Here is a 24,024-nt window from a genome sequence, read left to right as displayed (position 1 = left end):
CATGTACTAATGTGTTTCCATTTGATCACAGAGTAATAAAGTACTTTTTAAAAAACGGCATTTATTTTAAGGAAAATGTCATTTGTGAGATGAAATTACATATATCAACATAACAAATGTAGAAAATCCATTGCTTTAAAACTAACTGAACTTTTTTCAATGAAATAACTGTTGAAGGAACAGCAGAAGTAAAATTATCCCAATCATGTATTGTTTACAGTAATTATGCATGTGTCTCCTTTCTTCTCTCATTAATTATCTCATGACCTCTTAAAATGATCTGATAATGCTTTGAAAGAGCCCAACCCACAGGTTAGTAGTTTGCTTAGACCAAAGCAGTTTAACAAAGATGTTATTTATTAAACTACTGTATGCATAAATTGGGAACATTTTAAAAAACAAAATTCTGAGGCAACAACTAAAATTTGTTTTCATTACCCCTTGTATTGCAGAGTTTTATTTGTCATAAAGTTAACTGAATTTTAGTGATGAAAGAGTGAAAAGAACTGGTACATTTTCACAGTAAAGTACTGTTTGCATAAATAAAAACTATTATTCTCTTCAGAAAATGTTACAAATGTATTTGCACAAGAGAAGACGCTGCACATGGTTTCTTTACATACATATTTACAAATCTCCTGAAATACTTTACACTAACGTTACAAACTTTTCTGTTATGCAAACAGAAAAGTTTGTACAGGTTCTCTTGGAAACTGCTTTGTATGATTTTATAAAGACTACACTTAAAAAGCATTGAGAACAAAAATAAATGAGATGCGAGGGGGTTGCGGGACGACAAGCATCAGCTTAAATCGGACGATTTGTTGCTGGGCTTCAGTTACTGAAAACAGCCATCAGACCTTTGACCTCTTTGTGGAAAATAAAGACTCTCTTTATTAGGACTAATGGAGAAATTACTGTACTTTATATTTAAAGATCAAAAGCTGTTGTTTCTAGCTCATGTTTCAAAGGGATGTGTTTCTGTGCATCTACTAGCTAAGAGACTATCATTGCATTAAGAATAATGCAAACGTTGCCACCGCAGAGCTGCTCTCTACGATTCGTCTTCTTTAGACAGCGCCTGCATAAGAAAAACACAAATTCACACTTTTCGGAAACACAGCAAATAACATGACAATTCAGTGGGTTTAACTTGAAAGTGAAAGCACCTGTTTGAGAAACTGGCGTCCAAAATAATTTGTAGCCATGTTCTTTAAGCTGGTCTTGCCTCCCACTTTACACCGCACGTATCCGTAAAGGTTGGCCCCCTGCAGCACCAGACCCATGATCACTACAGGCTGAGTGGAAGATGATGATCACAGGTTAATATTTATGATCTGACAACTGCATCATTCTATATTTCCATTATCAATAAATCCCAGACTGTATTCATTAACCTTAGGAAAGAGATATAATCAGTTTGTGTGATTTGTTACATTTGGCATCACAAAGTAGCATCATATTAAAAAGTCTGTCTTATAACATAATCCTTCATAAACATGGCTACATACATGGATTCATTCATAACCCCACAAGTCTAAATTACTGAAGAGTGTAGATCAAAAATATTATAGAACACAATGGGTTTGTGAACCCTTTAGAATTTATCCATTTCTGCACAAATTACTTTAAAACATGATGTGTGTTTACGTAAGTCCTAAAACTCCATAAAGAATTAAACAAATTAGGCAAAAAAAGATGACTCTGAACACATAACTGTTCTTCTAAGGTCCTCAAAAATCCCTGTGTTGTCTAGATCAGTATTTAGATATGAAGAGCCAGATTTCTCTTCTTTAAATTAAGCAGGGCCTCCTACACTCACACCTGACTGTCTTGTTAAATTGGGTTCCCTACTTTTCTACTTTTGGCCTTACATGAAATTGTAATTACGTTTATGCAGAAACAGAACATTCCAAAGGGTTGAAAAATTTTAAAGCACCACCGTAAATGTGACTGTGGTGAGATGACCATCAAGGTCCTTGTAAATGTGCATAAAAGTGCACCATTGCCTCTTGTTTGACTTCTTTAAAAGCAGTAAGTTGGCAACTGATTCCCACCGAGAGAAAGACATTAGCGTTTTATGCCTTCGAAGAAGAACTTACCATCCATTTAATCTTGAAAGAAAAGAGGGTGCTGAAAGCAAAGATGACCCAGAGGACCGGACAAATGATCAGTCCAAGCCAGAAGATTCGCGACTCAGAATCTGATGCCTGTAGCTTTCCAGTACCCTGTGGGAAACAGGATCTTCTAACAGTTTTCTCCAATGCTGAATGTGCAAACATCTGTCAGCTGACTGCTAATAAAAGCATTTAGCAACAGCACCTATGATGCACTTTACCTTCCTTGACTCAAACACCCAGTGGTTTTGTCCGTCATCGTCTACCTGGTTCCACCACCTCAGACCAACCATCAACCTTCCAGTGATGTTCTGGAAATGAAATGAACATATATGACATATCATTGTAAGTGCTGTAAATAACGATTATGTTCATTAGCAAATTTTCTGCTGTTTATATTGTCAAATAATCATTTTGTCTAAAAGATGCCTGGAAAGAGTGGAAACAAATTCCTAATTTCCTAGTGCCCATGTTTATTCTATATGTATCTTGTTTTGTCTGAGCAACACTTCAAAACTACAAATATTTAGAACGACATCCTCAGATTTGAGAAGCTGAAACAAGCAAATATTTGACATGTTTTGCTTTAAATAAACATACGTATTTATTATTTGACAGTAAAATTGGCTGCCAATTAACTCTTTGTTCATTGACTTCAGTGCTAGAATAAAATTATGCCCGAATCCATTAAGCTCCAATATGCACCTAACAATATTGTGCAAATGGAAAGAAAACCCAATAAAGCGACTTCTTCTGCAAACATGTGCGCTGTACTTCACTATCAACATACACAAACATGAGTGATGGAGTAATGAGGAGAGGCTGTTCCACCAAGAAGCTACACTAAATCAAATTTTTGATTACATTATTTTCATATTACTGATTCAGTTCTCTTTAAGAGTAACAGCATAGAAGTTCTATAACCCCATCTTTTCTTATTAAACCATTGATAACAATGTATATTGTAAAAGAAGTGCAAAACGCACCTTTACAGTCCAGAAGTCACATGAGAGTAGAAGGATGATTGTGACCATGCAGGCGATGAAACTTGTACCATAAATCTCACAGAGCAGGTACACGAGGACGGCACCAACTCTGAAGAAGAGGTGGAAGAAGGACGCCACTGGGTGCCTGGTGTGAGATTTTAATAGAAAACAGTGAAATCTGCAGTTCTGCAGCGTTTGCTATGTTAAACACAAGACCATAAGACCAATTAGAATACCACTCAGCAATCGTGACCAAAAAGGTCAACAAATATTTATAAAGTCTGAATTGAGTAATTAATGTGATGCAGATACACTAGCTGAGTCAAATAGGCCCATTTTAAAGTCCCAAAGACTCAGAGGAGACATCAAACTCTCTTTTTTGATTTGTCCAACAGATAAAGATCAAATCTTTTCATTTAAATTTTTGACATTCTTGCATGAAAAATTATAACTAAATTAACCAATTACAGTTATTTAAAATCATTGTGTTGCAGCTGTTTAACTTCTCAGCGTTATTGAAAGCTCTGAGCTTTATGATCTCTGTAAATGTACCTAATATTTGTCTTCTTTTGCCTTTTTCCTGCATCCTCCTCTGCATCAAACAGAGACACATCTTCATCATTGGTATCCTGTGGGATCAATGAGGAACAAACTTTACATTTAGAGACACACAAGTAAACAAAACCATCTCAACAAAAAAAGCCTAACCTTTGTTCACATACAGACTATTCATGGGTCATACAATCTTAAGCAATAAAGCACCTTTAACTCTAAGGTCTGTAAACACAGCTTTCATTTATAAGCACTTGAGATCTTCTGAGACTAACATATTCAGAACCTCCCTTAGAACTTATAACCACTGTAGAAACACAAAGTTATTCATTGTGCACATCAATGCTGTAAGCAAATAAAAGTCTATGTCCATGTATTGATCAGTGACTATAACCCGTGGGAAAACCAATAAGTGGAGGCTGCTGTATAACCAGGAAAACTCCGAGCTGCAATGACACGACAAGTACGTTACTGACAGAAATGAAGCAGAAACTATTATGATAATGAATTAACAGTCATGTTTCAAGGAAAGGAGATTAAACTTTATTCAGTTTGAACCAAACAAATCCAAGTTAAAATGGGAGGGATGTTTTAGGCTTTTCAGACATTTGATGGATGAACAAAAAACTTATCTGGTCTTTAAAAAGCCTTTAAAAGTGCCCTTACAGTCTGTTGGAAAACATTTAAGACTTTAAGTGTTTTCTTGTATTCAGAAAATCCAATATTTAATTTGTTGATTATTTAAACTATTTCTATTAAGTGAGTTAAAAACCAACGTCTGTGACGTTAATGGTAACATTGAAGTATTTTATACTAACTTTAAACCATTTGACTACATAAATTTACTTTATTATGCAAACAATGACTATGTATTAAACAAGGATTGTTTTGTTGTTGATACAAAATGCAAATTTGTGTAGTTCACGTTCGCATATTGTTTTGAAATATAAAGTACAAAAGCAAAGTAGCTAACTTTAGTTAACGTTAGCTAACACTGACCCATTACAGCTGCTGGTTGCCGTTATCCAAACCTCAAACCCTTGTGAAAAAGTATCAGAGGAAACGATGTGGATTCGTGGTTTGGAGACGTTACGTTGAAGCTAAGTTAATGTTTAACTCTAAGGTGAAAATGTTAACACAGAAGCTAGAGGCTAAAGCTAAAGCTAGCGTTAGCTCGCAGATATTTGAGCTGAGGAACTCTTTTAAAAAGTTTTTATTAGTCTAGTTAGATTACGCTTTATTAGAGGTTTGACATGTCAAAAGACGAAACATGAAACGTCTGTCACTTACGTCTGTTATCATGTTGAAATGTCACTCTTCCTGGTTACATACTCAGCTGCACGTCACTACACGTCGGAGTCACGTGACCACAGCGTGCCACGTATGTTGTCACGTTATTGTAGGCTTGTGGTTACGTTTTCTATTCAGTGGTATTATTGTTGTTTTTACAGGTTACCATGAACCAAAGTATATGGTCAAAGCGGAGAAAAAAAACATTCCATAATGATATTCATACATAAAACTAGGCCCTTTTTAAGTCCAGACCAATTAACATTTATTTACTGTATTTTCTCTTGTAACCGAATATTTGTACATGGGAAATTCTGTATGTTTGGGCCGTGATGCAGCAGGATAAACCTGACACCTTATATCAATTGTGGACATTCGTTGTTAAACTGTGCTCACAAAAACTTTATGAAACTGTGCAACTTCCTGGTGTATCTGCTCAGTGTTTGGGGTTAGTTTAAAAAAGAAATCATAAATAATGTTTTTATGATCAAAGAACCCGCTGAAGTCATTTTGTTGGTGTGGGGAAGATCAGAGACAGACAAAAACAGACTTTTTTTGCTGCTAGTGAGAACATACATTTATTTGCAAACAGGAAAATCAGGACACTTTTTTGAATTCACAGTGTGATGGAAAGCACAGGACTAGTCCCAGTTAACACACGAGTGACTTAAATCCATTTGTAGCTTCATGAGAGGAATAGAAACATCAGGTTTGCAACACAAATGATGTTTCATCGGCAGGACTTTTCATATTTAAAACTGTCTCTTTGTAATTCAGAAAAGACGTCCAATATTTGGTGAGTAAAATGTCACACAAAAAAACAATTTGTTAAACTGTCACTGACACAATACAGGAGGAGGCTGTTGTGTTGTTGATCATGAAGCCAGCGCCCCATTCGGAGGTGAAGGAGAGGGGCTTTTGAGGCTTATGGGCTCCCCAGGTGCCACCAAGGCAATGCTGTTCTCCTTCTTGGGCAACCAGAAAGCTGGATAAAGAGGCTCCAGGAACTCTGCCTTGTACTTGTGAATGAGCGTCATGTTGTCATCCACGCCGTAGAAAGCCAGGAGGCCTCGCGTGTAGTCCACATACACTCCAATGCGAGTGAACTTCTCCACGCTGAGAGGGGTTTCTACGCCGCTGTGCCAGGTGGAGAAGGAGCGGCCGTTCCACTGCAGACACCAGGAGAAGTCGTTTCCCGTGATGCAGCTGTTACTCTCGTTGCCCTTGCGTTGGATGCTCTTGTAGGTCAGGCCGACGTGCGTGCCCTCGCCGCTGATGTCTGCCTCAAAGTAGTGCCGGCCCAGGTAGAAGCTCTCTGTGGCCAGAACCTGGCGCCAGTTCTCAAAGCGCTCAGGTAAATCAGGGTAAGGATGTTGCCAGGGCGTGGTGTTAGTCACCTTCCGGTTTTCCTCAGTCAGTCGCAGGAATTTATGAGCCGTGTCAGCATCAAAACTCACGTGGGCGGCGTCTGGGGAGGGACATTTTTCAATCTTAGTCACACATATGTTGCATAATGGTGCAGGAATGTAGTTACTTCTGAGGTCACATGATTCATAACTTCCATAATGACTTTTTCATTTATTCTATAAATACAAATTCACACAGTCCTCAGTGAGTAAGTCATGAGAAAATATCTGAATTATTTTGCCACATTTGTCTGGGGATCAATAACTTTTATGGAGTTTATTTGCAGCATGCACAGATTTTTTGTTCTAAACCAACACAGTGTGTGGAGCAGAAAAAAAGTTAAATGAATTTCACCAATTTGATAATAATAATGAAAACATTCTATTGCAAAGTTACTTCACAAAGTAACTAGTTACATTCAGAAACATTACTCTAAATTTCATCTAACATTCATTAACTGAATGTGCTCAAATGTGTCATCAGTCCACAAAGTGAGCTCGACTCAGACGGGGGAAATGTCATCTGTGAGGATATGTGGACGTCTTTGAGCAGCAGGAAGTTGCAGAGCAGGACAAGTCACAGCTGCAGCTCAATGGAAAAAACGGCATCTTTAAAGGACTTGATACAGAGACTGTGGAGGAGGACGTGCAAGACTCTGTAAGACACCTGAAATGTTGACTAGTCTTAGAGTGGACTACATTCTGGAGCAGTTCGATGCGTATTTTGGTGACTGGGTCTTTATTATTTTACCTTATATTTAACCAGATCTTAGTGTATGGTTGTGCTTTGCAAAAGTAACATAGAACGTGTGTAGCAGCTGCCCCATAAAGTAATTTAACTCATTATTATGAAAAGTAAAACTGTCAATCAGCTGATTTGGTTCACTGCAGCTGCTTTGCAGTTATATATTCAGTCTGCTTGTGGCAGACCTGTCCAGGCCTGCAGTGCAGTGTAAGCTGCAGCTGAAGCTGGTGTGTTTGAACAGGACAAACATTGTAAGAAGGTGGATGGATTTTGCTTTAACAAAAAAAAAAAAAAACACGGAGGTGGAGGATGAGGACTGGCTGTTCTTGTTTAAATAAAACACTTACTTTTAAGGAAGTCAGCATGTGTCACTGGATCTGGAATAAACATGTTCTGTTTTGCAGCACCAATTGCACGAACCGTCGTCTTTATTCCCGTTTTGTCTGATAAGGAGGAACACACACATATTTCATTCTTTGTTAAAGCTCAGTTATAGGGAAACAATTATCGCCGCTCTTCATTTGCATGATGCACAACAGAGGTGACTCATGTAACACACATGTAGTTCAGACTAACGCACTTTTCCTCACAGGTGAAACTCTTCGTGCATGAGCCACCAGCTAACTGTCTGTCCATGTGTAGGTTACTGCTGCAGCGTCTGAGGTGTTTGTGCTCACCATTTTTACACGTCTCCTTGACTTTCTCTATGTACGAAGACACGAGCATGGCGCAGAGCTCCTGCGTGGAGTCAACGATCACACGGCTGAAGGAGTGCAGACGGTCCATCAGGCCGATGTAGACCCCAGGCAGTGACACATCAGCCGCTTCTTTCTTCCACTGTGAATACTCCTAGGGAGGAAAGTCCAATTTAAAGCTTCTAATACAGGAAATCTCTTTTAGATGTTACAAGACAATTCACACATGCAAATAACAATCTCTCTCTCTCTCTCTCTCACATACGCACACACATGTGCCGTGTTAATTAAAATAGTAACCTGTGTTACTGGTAACACAGGTTATAATAAAGTTTCCAAGCGTCTCTAACCTCACTCTTTGTTACAGCCCACTGCAGCAGAAGGTACATTGTACTGGAAACCAGTTCAAAGTTGGTAAGTGGAGATTTGAAAACTACTGGATGTTAAACACTAAGGACGGGGTTTGCTGATGCCGGGTTGTTCCAGCCACACTCGTTCATATTACTCATACTGGTTAGTACAAACGTCTGCAGTGACAAATCAAGTGACAGGTGTGGTCGACAGTGTTTAGCTGTGTCCGAGCCCCCTCCCTAATCCACTGGGGACAGTTTGGCACATTGTCTCATGGTTCTTCGGTTTACAAAGGAGAATCAGGTGCTGTTTTCTGCAAGCATCTAATCAGATTTGACATTTTAAAGAGAAGTTAAACAGCGTTCCTACCGGTTAATCATTTCTTAAAATGTTTGTGCACTCACAGTAATTCAACTAATTCCAATTCCAGACATCCCAGTTCACTAACTTCTTTATTTTTATCCAAAGCGACTTACGAGTGAGCAGCAACACAGACAGAGCAGGGAGAAGACGCTGAAGACGAGCAGCACAAGAAGCTTCACTTTCTCCTGATGGAAGTTACAGCAGGAAGAGTTGTTTGCGTTTGCACACAGGATTGTTCTGAGTGAGCAAGTCTGGTCTAGGGACCACCAGAGAGGAGGGGGTCAGACGGACTGTGGACCCATGGTACATATAAGTTTGACAGTATGGTAGTATGCTGTGGATTCCCCACATACAGTATTAAAAACTTGATGCAAAGATCATCATGACGGATGACTTTTCACTTTAATCCCAAACGTGCGTTTTTCCTCGGGCTGTGTTCCTGTTGCTCCGTGCACCAGAGCAATGTCACACCACTGCATCAGCCACTTTTTTTTTTGTTATTTATCCTGCACATTTGAGCCTATGACCAACTAGTTGCACTATCTTGGTTTTACTTGTTGGGCCTAAGCTATTGCTCCTGCTCTCACCTGTAAGAAATCCACATCGTTTTTGTTTCTGGACAGCTTCTCTATCTGCGCCTGATTCTTCTTCAGCTCCGTGCACCTCTGCTCCAGGTGAACCCGTATGCCCTCAGCCTGCTTCACCGCCTGCTTATGCTCGCCCTCCAGGATCTCCGTCACCTCCTCCTTGGCCTTCTCCACCATTGCCTGCAGCTCCTCGAACTGGCTCCTGATCACCGCTTGCACCTCAGCCACAGATTGCTGCAGAATAGATGTTTTATTTTCACATCACACAAGCTTTGATAGAAGACGCATGAGAAAGATAACTGTTAGTGGAAGCATCAGATCACATTATAACGTCACATAACAGTCATTTTATTAAGGAGACACTTGGGTGCCTCACTTCCACCCTAACAACATGGAAACCATGGGATTCCTCCCAGACCTCAGGAAAACCTGTCAGGTTCAGGAGGCTGCCGGTTGCTGGCTCCTCAAGCTGAAAGTAGCACCGTCTCTATCTAAGATGACATCCTGTCCACTCTGACGTCCTTCCAGCTCAGTCACACAGTGGGTTTACCTCAATAGAGACAGTGTTGAGCTGTAGTTTGTCGATGGCATTCTCTGCCGCTGTCAGCGTCTTCACCATCTCCGTCTGCTTCTCCTTTAATTCCCTCTGTGAACACAGTGAGAGGAGAACAGATCTCAGCACGTCTCTTCACAGAAACCACAGCTGAAAACATGCAAGTGTAAACATCTCGGTCAGTTCTTCAGGAAAACTGTTATTTACTGGCTTCCTCTGCTCGGGCGCAGTCACGTGTCCCATTCTAAACTATGGCTTGTTTGCAGATTTGAGTCTGAATTTCGAAGTCAGGTTCAGGCAACATCAGAGCTGAAGCAGGTTGAGGCCATGAGGGGAAGAGCTTGTTAAAAATTAATCAACCTTAAACGTGTAAATTACCACATAAATAGTGATATTAAGACAAAAGTTAAAAGTTTTAGTTATCAAATTTACTATTCGTTTAATGTACTTTAATGTAATTTAAGATGTGAGAAAGCAGGAAATGCTGAGATTTGAGATGAAACCAGGACATATTTGCCATTTAGGCAGAATCATTATTTAAAGGATTAATCGGCTTTAAGAACAATTTCTGGGGTTTTTTCTTATTTACTTACCAAACCAAGTAACTGACACAGTTTGACACAGTTAGTTTAGTTTTGTTTCTGCTAAATAAATGCAGTGCAATAAATAAAAGAAAAAACAAAAGTGGCCCAAAAGGGGATTAAAAGTATAAAGTAGTAAAAATGGAAATATACATGTAAAGACAAATATGTGGTAAATGTATTTACACATTTCCAATACTAATTACTAAGATAGAAGAAACTGAATTCAAATGAGACGAAAACACATTAAAACATAATTGAAACTAATGCAGAACTACTACTAAATACTTCTATTGAGTGATTTGTGATAAAACATTTACATTTATATTTAATAGAGTACAGTACAAATACTATAAGCTAATATAAAACAAACTGTGTGCTTTAAAAAGTGCTTCCAACGTGTCAGTCACATGGGTTATTTCTCAGTACCTCAAAGAGGATGAGATGCCAAACACATCATCACTTCATCGATCTACTGCTCGTTACTGAAACAAATTTATAAAAACCGAACTTCTCATCTTCTGACCACAACAGAAACTACACATGGTTTGTGTTGCTGCAGCCCCAGTGTGCGCTGGTTCTTTCAGATTCTTCAAATACTATTCAAACCATATGCGTGGAAAAAATTCCAAGCAGCTGAATGAAAAGTAAAAAGTTAACCCTTTAATCCAGTTACACAGTTGTACAAACATTATTTAGCATAACATTTGAAGGAAGCGTCATTATGTACTGAAACTACTTGGTTTATAAAAGTCAGGGGAGTATTCCTACCTTCACCCGAGTGGAGTAAATACTTGTTAAAGCCTCATATCTTTGTGTTGCACCTATTTCAGCTGAGCTGCTGCAGTCGGCCCCTATTGCTTTAGTGGCAGTTTCATCTGAATGCCAACAGAACATTACCACCTTCTGACTGAGTGAACCTTCATACATTCCTGAATGGCATCCACACCCAAAAGAGCAAAGGGCAGATGATTGGCGGCATGAATTGGATTATGTCTGGATTGCGTCTGCCCAGGTTAAATTACAGTGACTGGTCCAGGTTCTGTAGCTTGTGTATAACACGGGCACCGTCTCAGGGACTGGTGTCTCAGGGACTGGTGTCTCAGGGACTGGTGTCCCGTATTCTGCACCCACACACTGAACCCAAGCCTCCATTAAATTCACTGTAATAAATAAACATTTATAATAAATAAAAATTGCACTTTGCTTTTTAGGTCTAGTTTTGCTATTTCTGTTGCCATTTTGTTGCATATTTTATATATACATTTTTAATCTTTTGTGTTTCTGGGTCCAGTAGGTCACTGTCAAAATGTCCACCGTGTAATTTTAATCTTGGCTGTGAGTAAATTGGGATGCAGTGGCATTAAACTGAAACGAGGGTCCTTTCCTTAGAGGAAAATTCATAAAAAAAACTGTTAAAGTCCAACTTAAAATGCCCTTAAGTCCAACCAGTACTCAAGTGCCAAAATGCCCTTTGATGAAAAAAACACAATTAAGTGCCTCATACTAAGATGCTATGAGGCACTTAAATACTTCCCTTTAATGTTTCCTATTAAAATAATTGTTGCAATGCTTGTGCAATCACCTGGTAATGTTGTGTTAATTGTGTCATGATGACAATGAAAATATTGATAGTAGCCAGAAATGAAGGCCGTCCGTCATCTGTTTTCATCTGTTAGAATTGCACCCTAATGGTGCAATAGGCTGCTGCCTCTTTCCTCTTTGGCCTCTTTGGCCTCAACGGCAGCTTGAATAACACTGTTTTTGATGTAAACAGTCACTTATGCTGTATTATCACTGTGCAAACATACGAGGTTGCTTGGGTTCAAAGACACACGGTTTAGGGTTATGCACTAAATAAACAGGCGCAGGCTTCGTAAATCGTCCTGGTTTAGCTCAAAATAACTGCTTCCTTAGCAGTAAGCAACGTGCAGAAGCCTGATTCACACTGGAATAGAACTAAAGGCTCATCAAACTCATCCTCTCTACAAATGTTGCTTGTCTAAAAACACAGTGATCAGGTCAGGTTGACGTCTGCTACACGTTGCCACACGTCCGTTCCTGGCTGCTGGTACCGACGAGCTACAGAGCTGTTTAGAAGACAGTCTCCAAAATAATGTCTTCTTACTGTATCTCTCTTACATTATAACAAAGAGTGTAGAGGAGCATCCAGATGGTTTGTAGAGTCTTTGGTGGTGGAAATAGCTTCAGGGCTGTGTTACACCCCTGCACATTTATGTTGGAGACAAGCAGATTCTTACCTCTGTTACTCAGACATCTAGACACTAAATACACAAACTGGAAGTAGGTTTAGGCTCCTGAAAACTGAATCTGCGGAAGGACGGCAAGATTAAACAAGTGGCTTCGGTAATCAGGAGGATTTTTCATACATCAGCTTGGAAGTTAAAAGGAAGTAATTTCCCTTTGTTGTCTTTGTTTCACTGTGTCAGGTATCTCTGTGGAAATGAGAGAAAGAATGCTGGGCAGGGGAAGAACGAACGTTATTTCCTCTTTTGTAGTATTAGACTTTCTATTTGCAGGGAGCTGGACCACATGCCAGGTATCATAGGACAAGACACAGTGTCCACCCTGGACAGCCTGTCTCAAGGCCAACGCAAACAGAAAACCATAAACACCGACATTCAATTCAGAGCCACGAATTAACCCAATATGCATGTGTTTGGACTGTGGGAGGAAACCGGAGGAAACCCATGAAGCACAGGGAGAACATGCAAACTCCACACCGAACAATTAACAGTACGAGCTCATGGATTAAAACGTTACATCTGTCAAAGCTGCTCAGGACATTAGGACTACGAACGTCTCCTCAGAAAAACTTTTATTTACTCAAGATCTACTCAAACTGCGTCACTCTCCCCCGTTAGGCTCTGAAAACTAAGTAACTAGGAACATATAAGGGGCTCGATATCAGGTAACAGAAGCCACATGGGAGAGTTGGAATAATTTGAGAATACTCCTGCAGCTAAGAAACAACTGTTGCCATTGTCAGTTTATGCAGTAAGTAAAAAGAAAAAAAAGTCATTTTTAAGTCTCTCGGGACCATTTTGAGGTTTTCAGATATCTTGGTTTTGTCAGTAACTTCAAAGATATTGAATTCACAGTGTTACAAACTAGGCAGAAAGGAAGCTGCAGATGTGTGAGCACAGCTTTGAGAAGTTGTCATAAAAAACGAGAATGTCTGAAGTGAAGCATGTGTCCACACTTGCCTCTATGTGCCTGCGGGCCTCCACCACAGGTTTGGCGTTGTGGCCCCTGTGCTCCTCCGTCACACAGTCCTGGCAGATGCAGCATGCGTCGGCGCAGCAGAAAAGCTCCAGGGGCCACTTGTGGCTCTCGCAGGTCCTCCTCTCGATGTCCCTGAGCGGCTCCACCAGCCGGTGGTTCTGAAACTTGGCGTTCTCCAGGTGAGGCCGAAGGTGAGCCTCGCAGTACGACACCAGGCAGGTGAGGCAGGACTTGAGGGCTCTGCGGGGGCTCTCGATGCAGGAGTCGCACACCACATCGTCGGGACCCAGTGGTTCCTCCTTCACCTCCTCTTCTTTTGCCTCATCTTTGTCTCCTTTCTTCACCTCGTCATCTGTCTGTGCCTCCACCTTCTCTTCCTCAGGGTTCTTGAGGTCCTCAGACTCATTCAGATCTTCTGGGGTTTTGATCTCCTCTGAGGTCTTGGAGTCTTGACTTTGCTCCTCCGTTCCATTCTCTATGGGACCATCAGCAGGCTCAGGCTTGTCAGGACTCTGGGGACATTCTTTACCTTTGTCTCCACTCGGTGTACCTGAGCTGACGCCACACAGCTGCTGTTTGGGGATGGGATCTGCTTCTACAGCTGCTGCCTCTGCCATGTCTCCAGTCCAGTGTGTCTCCGTCCTTCCTCTCTCAGTCTCTTACAAGAACTGGTTCAGCCACTTTTGTCTGCTGGCACTTGTTCCTGGATCACACTGTCTGAAAGGCCACACCTCGATGATATGAACGTCAGGCCAAGGCCTTGTGGTTTCAGTGAATATGTTATCCACCCTTTGAGCCGCGACACACCCCCACACTCTGCCCTCCTCTTCCCTTGAGGAAAAGAGAGGCTGCAGGGTGGAGCCCACACTGCAAACAGAGAGGTGTAGGGTTGCATTCCCACACACGCACTGTCGAACCACGAACCTCGATTGTTTCTACCTGACTTCATTGTTGCTCTGCGTATCCGTCGCAGCATGTCTGTCTAACGTCATGATGAGATGGCAGGAAGTTGTCGCTGTTGCCTTTAAGCCTGTTCACCTGCTTCCTCTTCACGTGTAAACATTTCTGATGCTCCAAAGTTCAAGTGGAAAATCCAGAGCACATGCAAACACTGGCTGAATCAGGAACTGAATCAGCAGCTTCAGAGCAGCTGCTGCCCCCAAGTGACCGGACAGAGACTAACAATAGGGGGGAGGAGGAGGAACGGAAACGTTTTTTCAATCCCTTCAGTGAATTCTGCACAATTTTTAAGTTTCAAACATCGTAAAAACATGGAGATATGTGTCACAATTGTTTTGAAAAGCTGCTGTGAGATCAGCCAATAACAAAAATACCCACAAAATCTCGGACACACTGAGTTAATGAAGAGACTTACAGCACTGGTTCTCAATCCTGGTCCCCAAACACGCCTGTACCACCCACTACCTGGATCAGGTGTGTTCAGTCAGTCAGTCAGAAGCTGGAAGATACCTGTTCACTTTGTCTCCACCTTCATGTAACATGGTTCATAACAGCTTCTGATTGACACGTTTTAACATCAAGGTCGTTTTTAAAAACAACCCAGATGAAGGTCTCGTGCACATGTGCTTCGAGATAATACAGAAAATTCTTCCATTAGTCGATCAGTGTTGCCAGGTTGTTTTTATTTCTACGATCTTTACTGTAATCACGTGCTCTCCACCAATCAGAGACTTGCATGTGACCCGTGTTTGTCTGCTTTTCTTTAGTCCTAACATTTTTGTGCACAGTGCAGTTATTATGGTTTCATCCAGATCTTCTGTTCCTTCCTAAAACCTGCAAACTCCCATTCCAGTCCTGGTCTTTGGGAAAAAGGACTTTTTGCACCTCATTAATATGTTAGTGTTGTGTTCATAGTTAGCCACCAAATATGCAGTAGTTAGTTAATTCAGGAATGTCACTCAAAAGACAACATAGATAGGCAACACAGACGTTTGTACATTGGTGTCCAGTAAGACAACGGACCCTTTAATTTATTAAAACTCACGTTCATTTATTATCTGACACAAAACACACGCACACAGTGAGAGCCTGCCTGTTCTTACATTCTGAGTGTGACGGACTTGCTTTGGATGCGAGGACACCGAAAATAAGAAACTGACCACAACAAGGCAGAAACATCCCTCTGTCACTGCAGAAACAAATGGGCCTGACTCACAAATCACTGGGCTCAAGCCGACGTTTGTAGTATTGGTATTTTTAGACTGTTGCTCACAGCACACTGAGAGTTAATTCCACATTAAAGATTTTAGAAATAATAACTCCTGTATTTGTAGCACTTTCTAAAAGCATCACTTTTAGTCCCCACATTTAAATTATTCATTTTTTCACTAAATGTAATGATGCCCACAGGTAAAGTAAAATTAGAAAGTAACCGCTAAAGATAAAAGCTTTTCTCATGTCCTCTGGGTTACTTCATAACTCTGGGGCCTTGGCACTGGCTCATAATGAGTCAGAGGTTGTGTCTTATAGTGGGTGGTGGAGTCGCACTGGGTTGAGAAGAAGAAGAGTTGGTTCTAATGTTCTGGGCCCCTCGTTCATTTTAAATAGGAAAACATTAAAACTACTTCTTCTTGTAATGCGCTCTAACAACTGCACTAACCACTTTGACCTCAATAATAATCAGAGAGCAGAACCATTCTGACAGTTTCCACTAAAAACTAAGAAATTCTAACCTTGTAAAAGTAGAATTCAGGTCAGAGCTGCTGTACTGGATTGTATTAAATTTCTCAGGTGGTCATAATGTTACGCCTGATGGGTGTATATGTCATGACTCATTCATTCATTGTGTCTGCTCATTTTGTCTCCTTTTCAATAGTAAAATTGGCTGTTTTGTAACTCAATCTCAGTCAGATCTGCCTCAACGAAACGTTTCCAGCCTCAGAGCAGGACATTTCCATTTTTGCTGTTTTCCTCACTGCTAAATAAAAGGTTTTATGATATACTGATATTTCTGTTTACCATTTTCATAAGTCAGCCATGCATTTAAGCATAAAATGTAACTCACACACACTGCTTTTACGCGCTAATTTGAGATATTTCTATTGCTGTTTATCTTGTAGAGGTGGGTACTTTCTTTTTACCTTGTGATCCTGTGACTTCCTGTTTGCTGCCTGTTATACCAGGAGTTAAAAGAGCCAAGCTTTGCAAAACCAGTCGTCAAGACCGACCCCAGGTCTGTTCATTAATCTCCACCTTTTATTAAACCGGATCAAGCAGCTGACTGAGTAATAACATTAGTGCTAAGTTCTATTGATATTATATTAGTTTGCGTCAATCATGAGGATGATCCTTTAGCTCCTAGTATCAAAGCTCACTACAGAAACTGTCTGGTGTGTTTGCAGGTGTGCAGCCTGCTGTGTGCAGGCTGGGACATTTCGGAATGCACTTGTGCTTATGAGCAGCAGGACTCATTACTCTGAACAGCTCCTCCTTCGTTACTGAACTCCCACCAGCTCTGTGATCGGGGGAGCAAACACCATCAGTTCCTGGTATTTGTAGAAGAAGAGGTTCAGGCGGGAGAGGTAGCTGTCCTCCTGGTATGGAAGCTGTTTTTCAATCAGATATTTGGACACAACAGGCTTTACCTGAGGGGTGGGAAGAGAGACATAAGTAAGTAGACATTAAATACTTAGTCTGTGTGTACAACAGATGTGTGTTTCCTACCTTTAAACACATGTTGTCAGACAGGAAGGGGAAGAGGTGATGCTCCACATGGCAGTTGATGAGCGAGTGCCCAAACGTCAAGTCGAGCAGAGGGTTACGTGGCAGGTTCAGGACTCCGTAGGTCATCTGGTAGATCCTCTTTGGTCGGCGGGTCGGAGAGAACATGGGGAGCCCAACGTGCTGTGTATAAAAGAGTTTTTACAAGTTTTGCCGAACTGCAACTGTGTTTAAAATAAACGATGAGCCATCCTCCACTTAAGTGTTCGATGGGTAATGCGTAATAAAACACATGACTATGACTTAAAGTAAAAACAGCACTTTACATTACAGCTCAGTTATAATGTGGCATATTAAGCAAAATAAATGTAATAATAGACTAGTGTCATGGTTATTACTTTGTATTAGCAATTTTCTTTACCTGAAAGTGATTATAATAGTTTCATTCAGTTCATTGATAATATTCCCGTTACCCTGTTATTTAACCTTCCTATACCTTGTTACTACAGAAATATTATCCCCATATTACTTTATTATTACACAATCAATGTTCCCCTAATAAAATTATACCTTGTTATTACACCGTTATTACAAGGTTGGATTAGAGCAGACAATGTTTTCTGGGTGTGTTTGTGTTTTAAGCATGTATGTGCTGGTGAAAAGCAAAAATACACTTTAACAAATTGCTGTAATTTCTTCAGTAAAACTTTACAATAAACTCTTGTTCTGTGATTTTACAAAGGTCAATTGTATATTGCAAAGCATCATGGGTTGTTGGCAACTTTTCTGGCAGGTAATTACTGTAAATTCTACAGGCAATTTGTTCTTGACCCTAAGAGAAGTTAATGATCAGGGTCACAGGCCACAGAACTCCAGGCATCCAACTGAATTTCATTATCTTAAATTATAGTGTTTGGAGCAAAACACCAAAAAGGTGCAAAAATGAAAAGAAGAATCATATTTGTGCTCAGTTGGTAAAGGCAGTCGTCCACGGACCACAGGGTCAGTGGTTCGATCCCCGGTCCTGGCTATATGTCGAAGTGTCTCTGGGCAAGACACTGAACCCCTAACAGCCCATTCCCCTCCCCAGCTGTGCATTGCTGGTCCAAGCCCGGTAGAAAATGGGGAGCATTGCTTCAGGAAGGGCATCCGCTGTAAAAACTGTGCCAAATCAATATGGTAAATGTTCTGCACTTATATAGCGCTTTTCTACCTATTGGCACTCAAAGCGCTTTACACTGCTTCTTATTCACCCATTCACACTCACAATCACACACACTCACACACTCACACACCGATGGGGGAGCTGCTATGCAGCTGGCCAACACTCACCGGGAGCAACTAAGTTGGGGTTCAGTGTCTTGCTCAAGGACACTTTGACATGTGACCAGAGGAGCCTGGGATTGAACCAACAACTGTGAGATTGGTGGACAACCGCTCTACCTTCCTGCGCCACAGTCGCCCCTATATGCGGACGATGATCCGCTGTGGCGACACTGAACTCAAGGGATAAGACGAAAGGACACAAAAAATGTGAATTAATAATATGTGCATTTTCTTAGCTGACAAAGGAGGAGTCTTAGTGGACAATATTATGAAACGACACGCTGGAGTCAACCAACCAAACGTCAGAGAGAAATGGGGAGACTGAGTTCAAGGGGAAAGAAAGATAGAACTACTGCCAACAACAGCACCGGGAGACAGGAGAGAACAGGTTTCGGCCCGACCACCCCACAGAGAACAAACATTTTCCCTTGTTAAACCCTCGATTTCACATCAAAAGTCTGTGTTTTCTAATCCACCTTCACACACTTTGATCAGAACAATGCACAATGACCTGCAGCACTCAGACTCCATCTGGGAAACTCATGCATGAATTGTTCCTTTTTATCCCTTTAGTTCACTCACGAGAACACAATGCTGCCTTTAAACAGAGTTTCTCAAAAAGGCCTTTTTAATAAGAGGGGCTGTCACAACCATTTGGCACAACAGTTTTTACCAAAGTCTGAGAGAGTGGATCCCATGTTAAAACAAGTTAAAACGCTCAAAAATCCAAACAGAAGCCTGCAAATATGTGCCGAAAACATAAACGTACAACATGTAACTTTTTTCACCACACCTTTATCTATTTAGCAAAATGAAGCCAAAAATGAAAATAAAAACATGATGCATGGTGACACTAAGTCTCCCCCCTGACTATAGCACCAAACACATGAAAAAAATCATTTCCTTTTCAACAGACATTGTTGTGGACAACTTTTGGTCCATTCTTTTCTACAATGTTGCTTCAGTTCTTTAAGGTTTGGGGGCATTCACTCATCCACAGTTCTCTGAAAGTCCCACCACAGCATTTCAATTAAGTTTAGGTCTGGACTTCATTCCAAAACCTTGATTCTTTTATTTTTCAGCCCCTCTGATGCAGATTTGTCTTGAATCATTGTCCAGTTTGGACCAAGCTTTAGCTGTTGGACAGATGGTCTCACATTTGCCTCTAGAATATTCTGGTACAGACTCTGGTAGTTACTGCAAGGTGCCCAGTTCCTGTGGCTGCAAAACAAGCCCAAATCATCACCTTTACTGCCGTGTGTCAGCTGTTTCTTCCGAAATGCTGTCTTGGTTTTCACCAAACGTGGCTCGGAGCATTTAGGACAAACACGTCCACTTTGGTCTCATCTGTCCATAGGACATTGTTCCAGAAGCATTGTGGTTTGTTCATGCGGTTTTGTACTTGTTTGTTCTTGTTCAGTCTGTTTCTAAAAGAAACTTGTGCTTTTACAGTTGTCTCCAGACCTGCTGATGATCAGTTCATCAAAGCAGCACCTTAAATCCTCTGGAAGTTGTAGCTACTTAGAATTGCTCTTATGTTTTATTACATGATGTTTTTTTTCTGACCCCGTACGATAAAAGATTTTTTATTATGTTTATTAGACAAAAACACAGAATTGAAAAGAGGCACTAACACATGCAAACCACTCTGTGTTCTATGTTTTACCTGCTTCAATCCAATTTCATCCTGTAGAAAATAAAGAGGTGAGGAAGGTGTTTCTCACCTGGAAAATGTTGACGTGGATGTAGGGCACAGATAGCATTGCTCTGCACGCGAGCATGAAGAGCAAAGCACCGCAAGGCGACTGGAACCCCGAGACGTTGATCAGCAGCCAGTACTGCGCGAGGAGGCCCAGTGTTATCATCAGGATGGTCCGTGTGGTGTAAGCCAACGGGTGTCCTCTGAGCTGAGCTGCAGAACCGTCACATGCATGACAACAAATTCACACCTCAGTGGGGCTTAAACAGGAACAGAGGGTGAGGAACCACGTTTAATGTGGAAGAATCGGAGTGAACACACGTCCTACTTTCATCCACTCACCAAGTGCAACAAGTGGAGTGATGATGGGCACAGCCAGGGGAGCTATGAACAGGTAGACAGTGCGAGGCAGGAAGGGGAGCTTCCATACACTGGAGTCCCCGAGTCCAATGACATTGGTATGAGCGTGATGCATCTTAATGTGACCCTGAATGCCAGCCCGCGCTGAGAATGAACCACAGATCTGGACACGAGCACACACACACACACACACACGGACATTTTTATGAAACCCATCACCGATGCAGCACATAAAACCATCAATAAAAATGATCAAGCAGGAAAGTCAATGCTGCTATCGAGCGCCTTTACCCTAGTTTTGTGTGTTTGCTTTGATAAGCAGCTAATAACAAGCTGAGAGCAAAGACCAGCAAAGATGATGACAGAGCTGCTGAAACAACCACATCTCAACTCACAGGTTGCAGAGTTCGTGTAATACATCCCTGTGGTCTTGAGGTTATCAGATCTTATTAAACACAGATTTAATATCCTGAGTCACATTTACTCGTGTAAATATTGGTCTTACATGGACTTTCAGTACATACGGGTTCATAGGTGTCTGCTTCATCTTAATACACCTGGACAGCTGAGCATGTATACAAATCCATTTAGTTGCTTTCTTGCTCTTTACGTCTGTCCTTTTCTACACTAATCATATTTTCAAAAACCCACACACAGACCCTGAAAGCAGCATTAAATTGTTTCTATTTTACTTGTTTCTCTGTGTTTCTATGTTTTAAAACACTTGGTGGACACATTTCTAATAAATGTTTCCCCAAATAGTCCAATTCACCATAACTTTGTAGAGAGGCTAAACGTAGAGTGTGAGATCCCTGGTGGAATTTCTGTGTTTTGGAATGAAGAGAGAAACATCAAGAATCTTTGTTGGGTTTAACGTCTGTATGGTGATTGCTGAAAATATAATTAACGTAGTAAATGATACAAGTTATGCTTTGAATATCATTTCCTGTTCTGTTGGTTCAATAGCTGCATCTAGGAGACAGTTGGCAGGATTAAGCAAAGCAAAAGAGCCACAGGAGCAATTATGATTTATTACCTCAGTCGTAAATAACTTTACTACAGCTTCTGTAGCCTCGTTTAAGGCTGATCTGAATGTGCCAGCAGAAACCGTGGCTCTCGTGTAAAAACATCAAGTTGCACAGAAAGTTGTATTTTTTACCTGAACTCATCGTGACAGGTTCTCTGCTAAGTAAAATGTTGAACTATTCCTGTAAATTCAATGTTTAAGGTCGATTCAGCAGTGTTTTCTTTTTTTTTTTGCAGAGCTACATGTGCCAGCTTTGCCTCAGGTGTTTACTGAGAACCTTTGGTTTTTTTCTGAGCTTCTCACCTCGATGAAGAAGACGGCCCAGAACCTGCCCCAGGCCGGCGACTCGCTCAGCGCCCCGTGACTGGCCAGATGTGCCCCCTTGACGGTGATGACAGCGTGAGCCACACCCATCAGCAGCATGCCCGCTAAAAAGAGCAGGACCTGAGAGGAGGACAGCAGCAGGAAGGCTGCAGGACACAGCACAGGAAATAATAAAGTGACTACTTGCAAATTGATGAGATAAAGTAGTAATGCTCTGACATTTGCAACAGCAACATAGAACTAATTTATGTATATTTACAGTATCTGTCCTTTTAGTCTCTTTGGGATTTATTTATTTTTTTTAACATTTCTTCTTCATAATTTTCTAACAAGAAATCTCGACAGTTACTTCACGCAGAGAACTTGCGCCCAGGAGTCGTCTGACCCTCTATGGCTTTGGGGCATTTGCCAATTAGTCCAATTCCACTAATCTATCCACGTCTCCGACAGCTGCTGAGACAGATGAACTGAGCGACATTGGCTTTCTCACAGTAACGGTGCTGTATGGCTACAAACACACTGTACTGTGTCTCTGCTCTGGAAGCAGCGACCACCGTCACTGCAGGGGTAAGAAATCTGACCATGCAACAGAAAGCAGGAAACTTTAGCCGTCACTGGAGGTGCCTGTGCAGTTTTGTGCATGTTTCAGCACACAGGAGGCTCCTGGCATGATAACATCACACAGGTTTCCACATAATGAAGAAATGAGCCTTTTAAATTTTCTGGATTGCTTTGTCATGTGTTCAGCTATTATTGCCTGACCATTCAATCAATATTCACTATTTCACCAACATTCCTGTAAACATTAATGTAGACAGTTTGATGAGAAAATGACCTCAGTCTCATCGTGCTAAATAATTGATGCAGCAAACAGACATTTTAGCAGTAATGACACTGCAGGACCAGCTCCCAGCGAGCAGGTTTTAGGTGACATGTTCTCTTTCTAACCCAATAAAACAGTGCTAATATCCTGCAGCTCCTGTTTCGAGGTGATGTCACCATGTCTCAATACTCAACTCAAATGAACATTTTTTTCAGCAGGAATATGGATTTGTTTAAGGAAAACTGACTCTCACAGTGGTAATTATGAATGAGCAGCTCCAGCAGCAGTAATCAATGTTAAGTGCACACATGAGTGTAGGTTACGAATCAAGCTTGATGCAGGTAACTGCTCAGGCTACTTTTATGACTCTGGCTTTTAGCAAGAAACACAAGCTTGTGAAGCCTGAACCTGAGCGTGTTTTGCTTCAGAGGCATCTGAGTTTACATTAAGCACCACTTTGGGTTCTGAGGGATGATGGATGGTTTTGGATATATTTTACAGATCAATCAATTAAAAAAAAGAATCTGATTAAATTACAATAAAAGTAAAACATCAATTTTATCAATATTTAAAAAAAGATTAAGGTGATAAAAAGAAAACATACATATTAAAAGTTTCTTACCGGGCGGCAAACAGACGAACGCTGCTGCCAGGATGCTGCAGTCCATCCCCTTCCTCTCCCACCAGCTGCTCTCTTTCACCACCTTCTGCACCATCAGCGTCAACTCCATCATCAGCGTCTCTGTGTCCCTCTCTTTACCATCTCTCCCTGGACATTCTCCCTTCGTCCCTTCATCGCTGCACTTTGAACTCTCTTTCCTCTTCACTAACGTCTCCCCCATCCTCCCATCCCTGCAGGCCTCCCGTACATTCTGCATGTCAGCACTGGTGCTGGTGACCAGATCAGGACCAAGTCACCATGTGGTTTGTGTCCTCTCGGTTGCAGCAGCCGGTGCTAAATGCTGAATGCACCCTGAGCACAATGTCCAAAGGAGGTCAAAGTTAGCATTTTGAAACTCCCTATTGGCCTGAAGCATTGTCAGGGAAGCCCGGCCCCCTTCCTCATGCTTCAAGAGCCTGACGGACCCTCCTCTCCTACCTCCTCCTCATCTCTCTGCCTCCCTTTTTGTCTCCGTCAGCTGACTCCCAGTGCAACCAAGCACAAGTAGAATTTTTCGTAAGTCTGTGATGGATCCAAAAAGCCTCACACAGGCAGCCAAACAAAGCTGCAGCTCTCCCTCCTCTCCTGTGTCTCATACATTCTGCATTTTGCCTCCCCCCTCTTTCTCCCCTTGTGTTTCTTTGTACAGGC

At 41.3% G+C, this 24,024-nt stretch overlaps 3 protein-coding genes across 5 annotated transcripts; all 3 read right to left on the bottom strand.

The window, feature by feature from the left end:
• Positions 1 to 189: 189 nt before the first annotated feature.
• On the bottom strand, positions 190 to 5,040 carry tvp23b (trans-golgi network vesicle protein 23 homolog B (S. cerevisiae)). 2 transcript variants are annotated; one of them, XM_067489056.1, is made up of 7 exons: positions 4,946 to 5,040; positions 3,656 to 3,732; positions 3,104 to 3,248; positions 2,339 to 2,428; positions 2,103 to 2,228; positions 1,170 to 1,298; positions 190 to 1,081 (listed from the first exon to the last, which is right to left on the bottom strand). In XM_067489056.1, the coding sequence occupies exons 1-7, from the start codon at positions 4,955 to 4,957 to the stop codon at positions 1,055 to 1,057; spliced, it is 606 nt and encodes a 201-aa protein (XP_067345157.1). In that variant the 5' UTR covers positions 4,958 to 5,040; the 3' UTR covers positions 190 to 1,054. The 2 variants fall into 2 exon arrangements, with proteins under 2 accessions (XP_067345157.1, XP_067345158.1); XM_067489057.1 differs by lacking the exon at positions 4,946 to 5,040 and adding an exon at positions 4,655 to 4,853.
• A 445-nt stretch (positions 5,041 to 5,485) lies between these two features.
• Positions 5,486 to 14,900, bottom strand: trim16 (tripartite motif containing 16). Of its 2 annotated transcripts, XM_067488234.1 has the most exons (7): positions 13,579 to 14,900; positions 13,454 to 13,497; positions 9,643 to 9,738; positions 9,093 to 9,326; positions 7,774 to 7,945; positions 7,444 to 7,539; positions 5,486 to 6,413 (listed from the first exon to the last, which is right to left on the bottom strand). In XM_067488234.1, the coding sequence occupies exons 1-7, from the start codon at positions 14,087 to 14,089 to the stop codon at positions 5,821 to 5,823; spliced, it is 1,746 nt and encodes a 581-aa protein (XP_067344335.1). In that variant the 5' UTR covers positions 14,090 to 14,900; the 3' UTR covers positions 5,486 to 5,820. The 2 variants fall into 2 exon arrangements, with proteins under 2 accessions (XP_067344335.1, XP_067344334.1); XM_067488233.1 differs by having other exon boundaries at positions 13,454 to 14,897.
• An 805-nt stretch (positions 14,901 to 15,705) lies between these two features.
• On the bottom strand, positions 15,706 to 23,899 carry fads6 (fatty acid desaturase 6). Its single transcript, XM_067488235.1, has 6 exons — positions 23,335 to 23,899; positions 21,869 to 22,035; positions 20,521 to 20,701; positions 20,204 to 20,391; positions 17,157 to 17,336; positions 15,706 to 17,077 (listed from the first exon to the last, which is right to left on the bottom strand). Exons 1-6 carry the CDS (start codon positions 23,588 to 23,590, stop codon positions 16,928 to 16,930), a joined length of 1,122 nt encoding a protein of 373 aa, XP_067344336.1. The 5' UTR covers positions 23,591 to 23,899; the 3' UTR covers positions 15,706 to 16,927.
• Positions 23,900 to 24,024: the final 125 nt, after the last annotated feature.

This window comes from Channa argus, chromosome 20 (genome assembly GCF_033026475.1).
Source record: "Channa argus isolate prfri chromosome 20, Channa argus male v1.0, whole genome shotgun sequence".
Lineage (NCBI taxonomy): Eukaryota > Metazoa > Chordata > Actinopteri > Anabantiformes > Channidae > Channa > Channa argus.
Note: the sequence above shows the minus strand (reverse complement) of the source record. Positions and strands in the feature narration are given on the sequence as shown.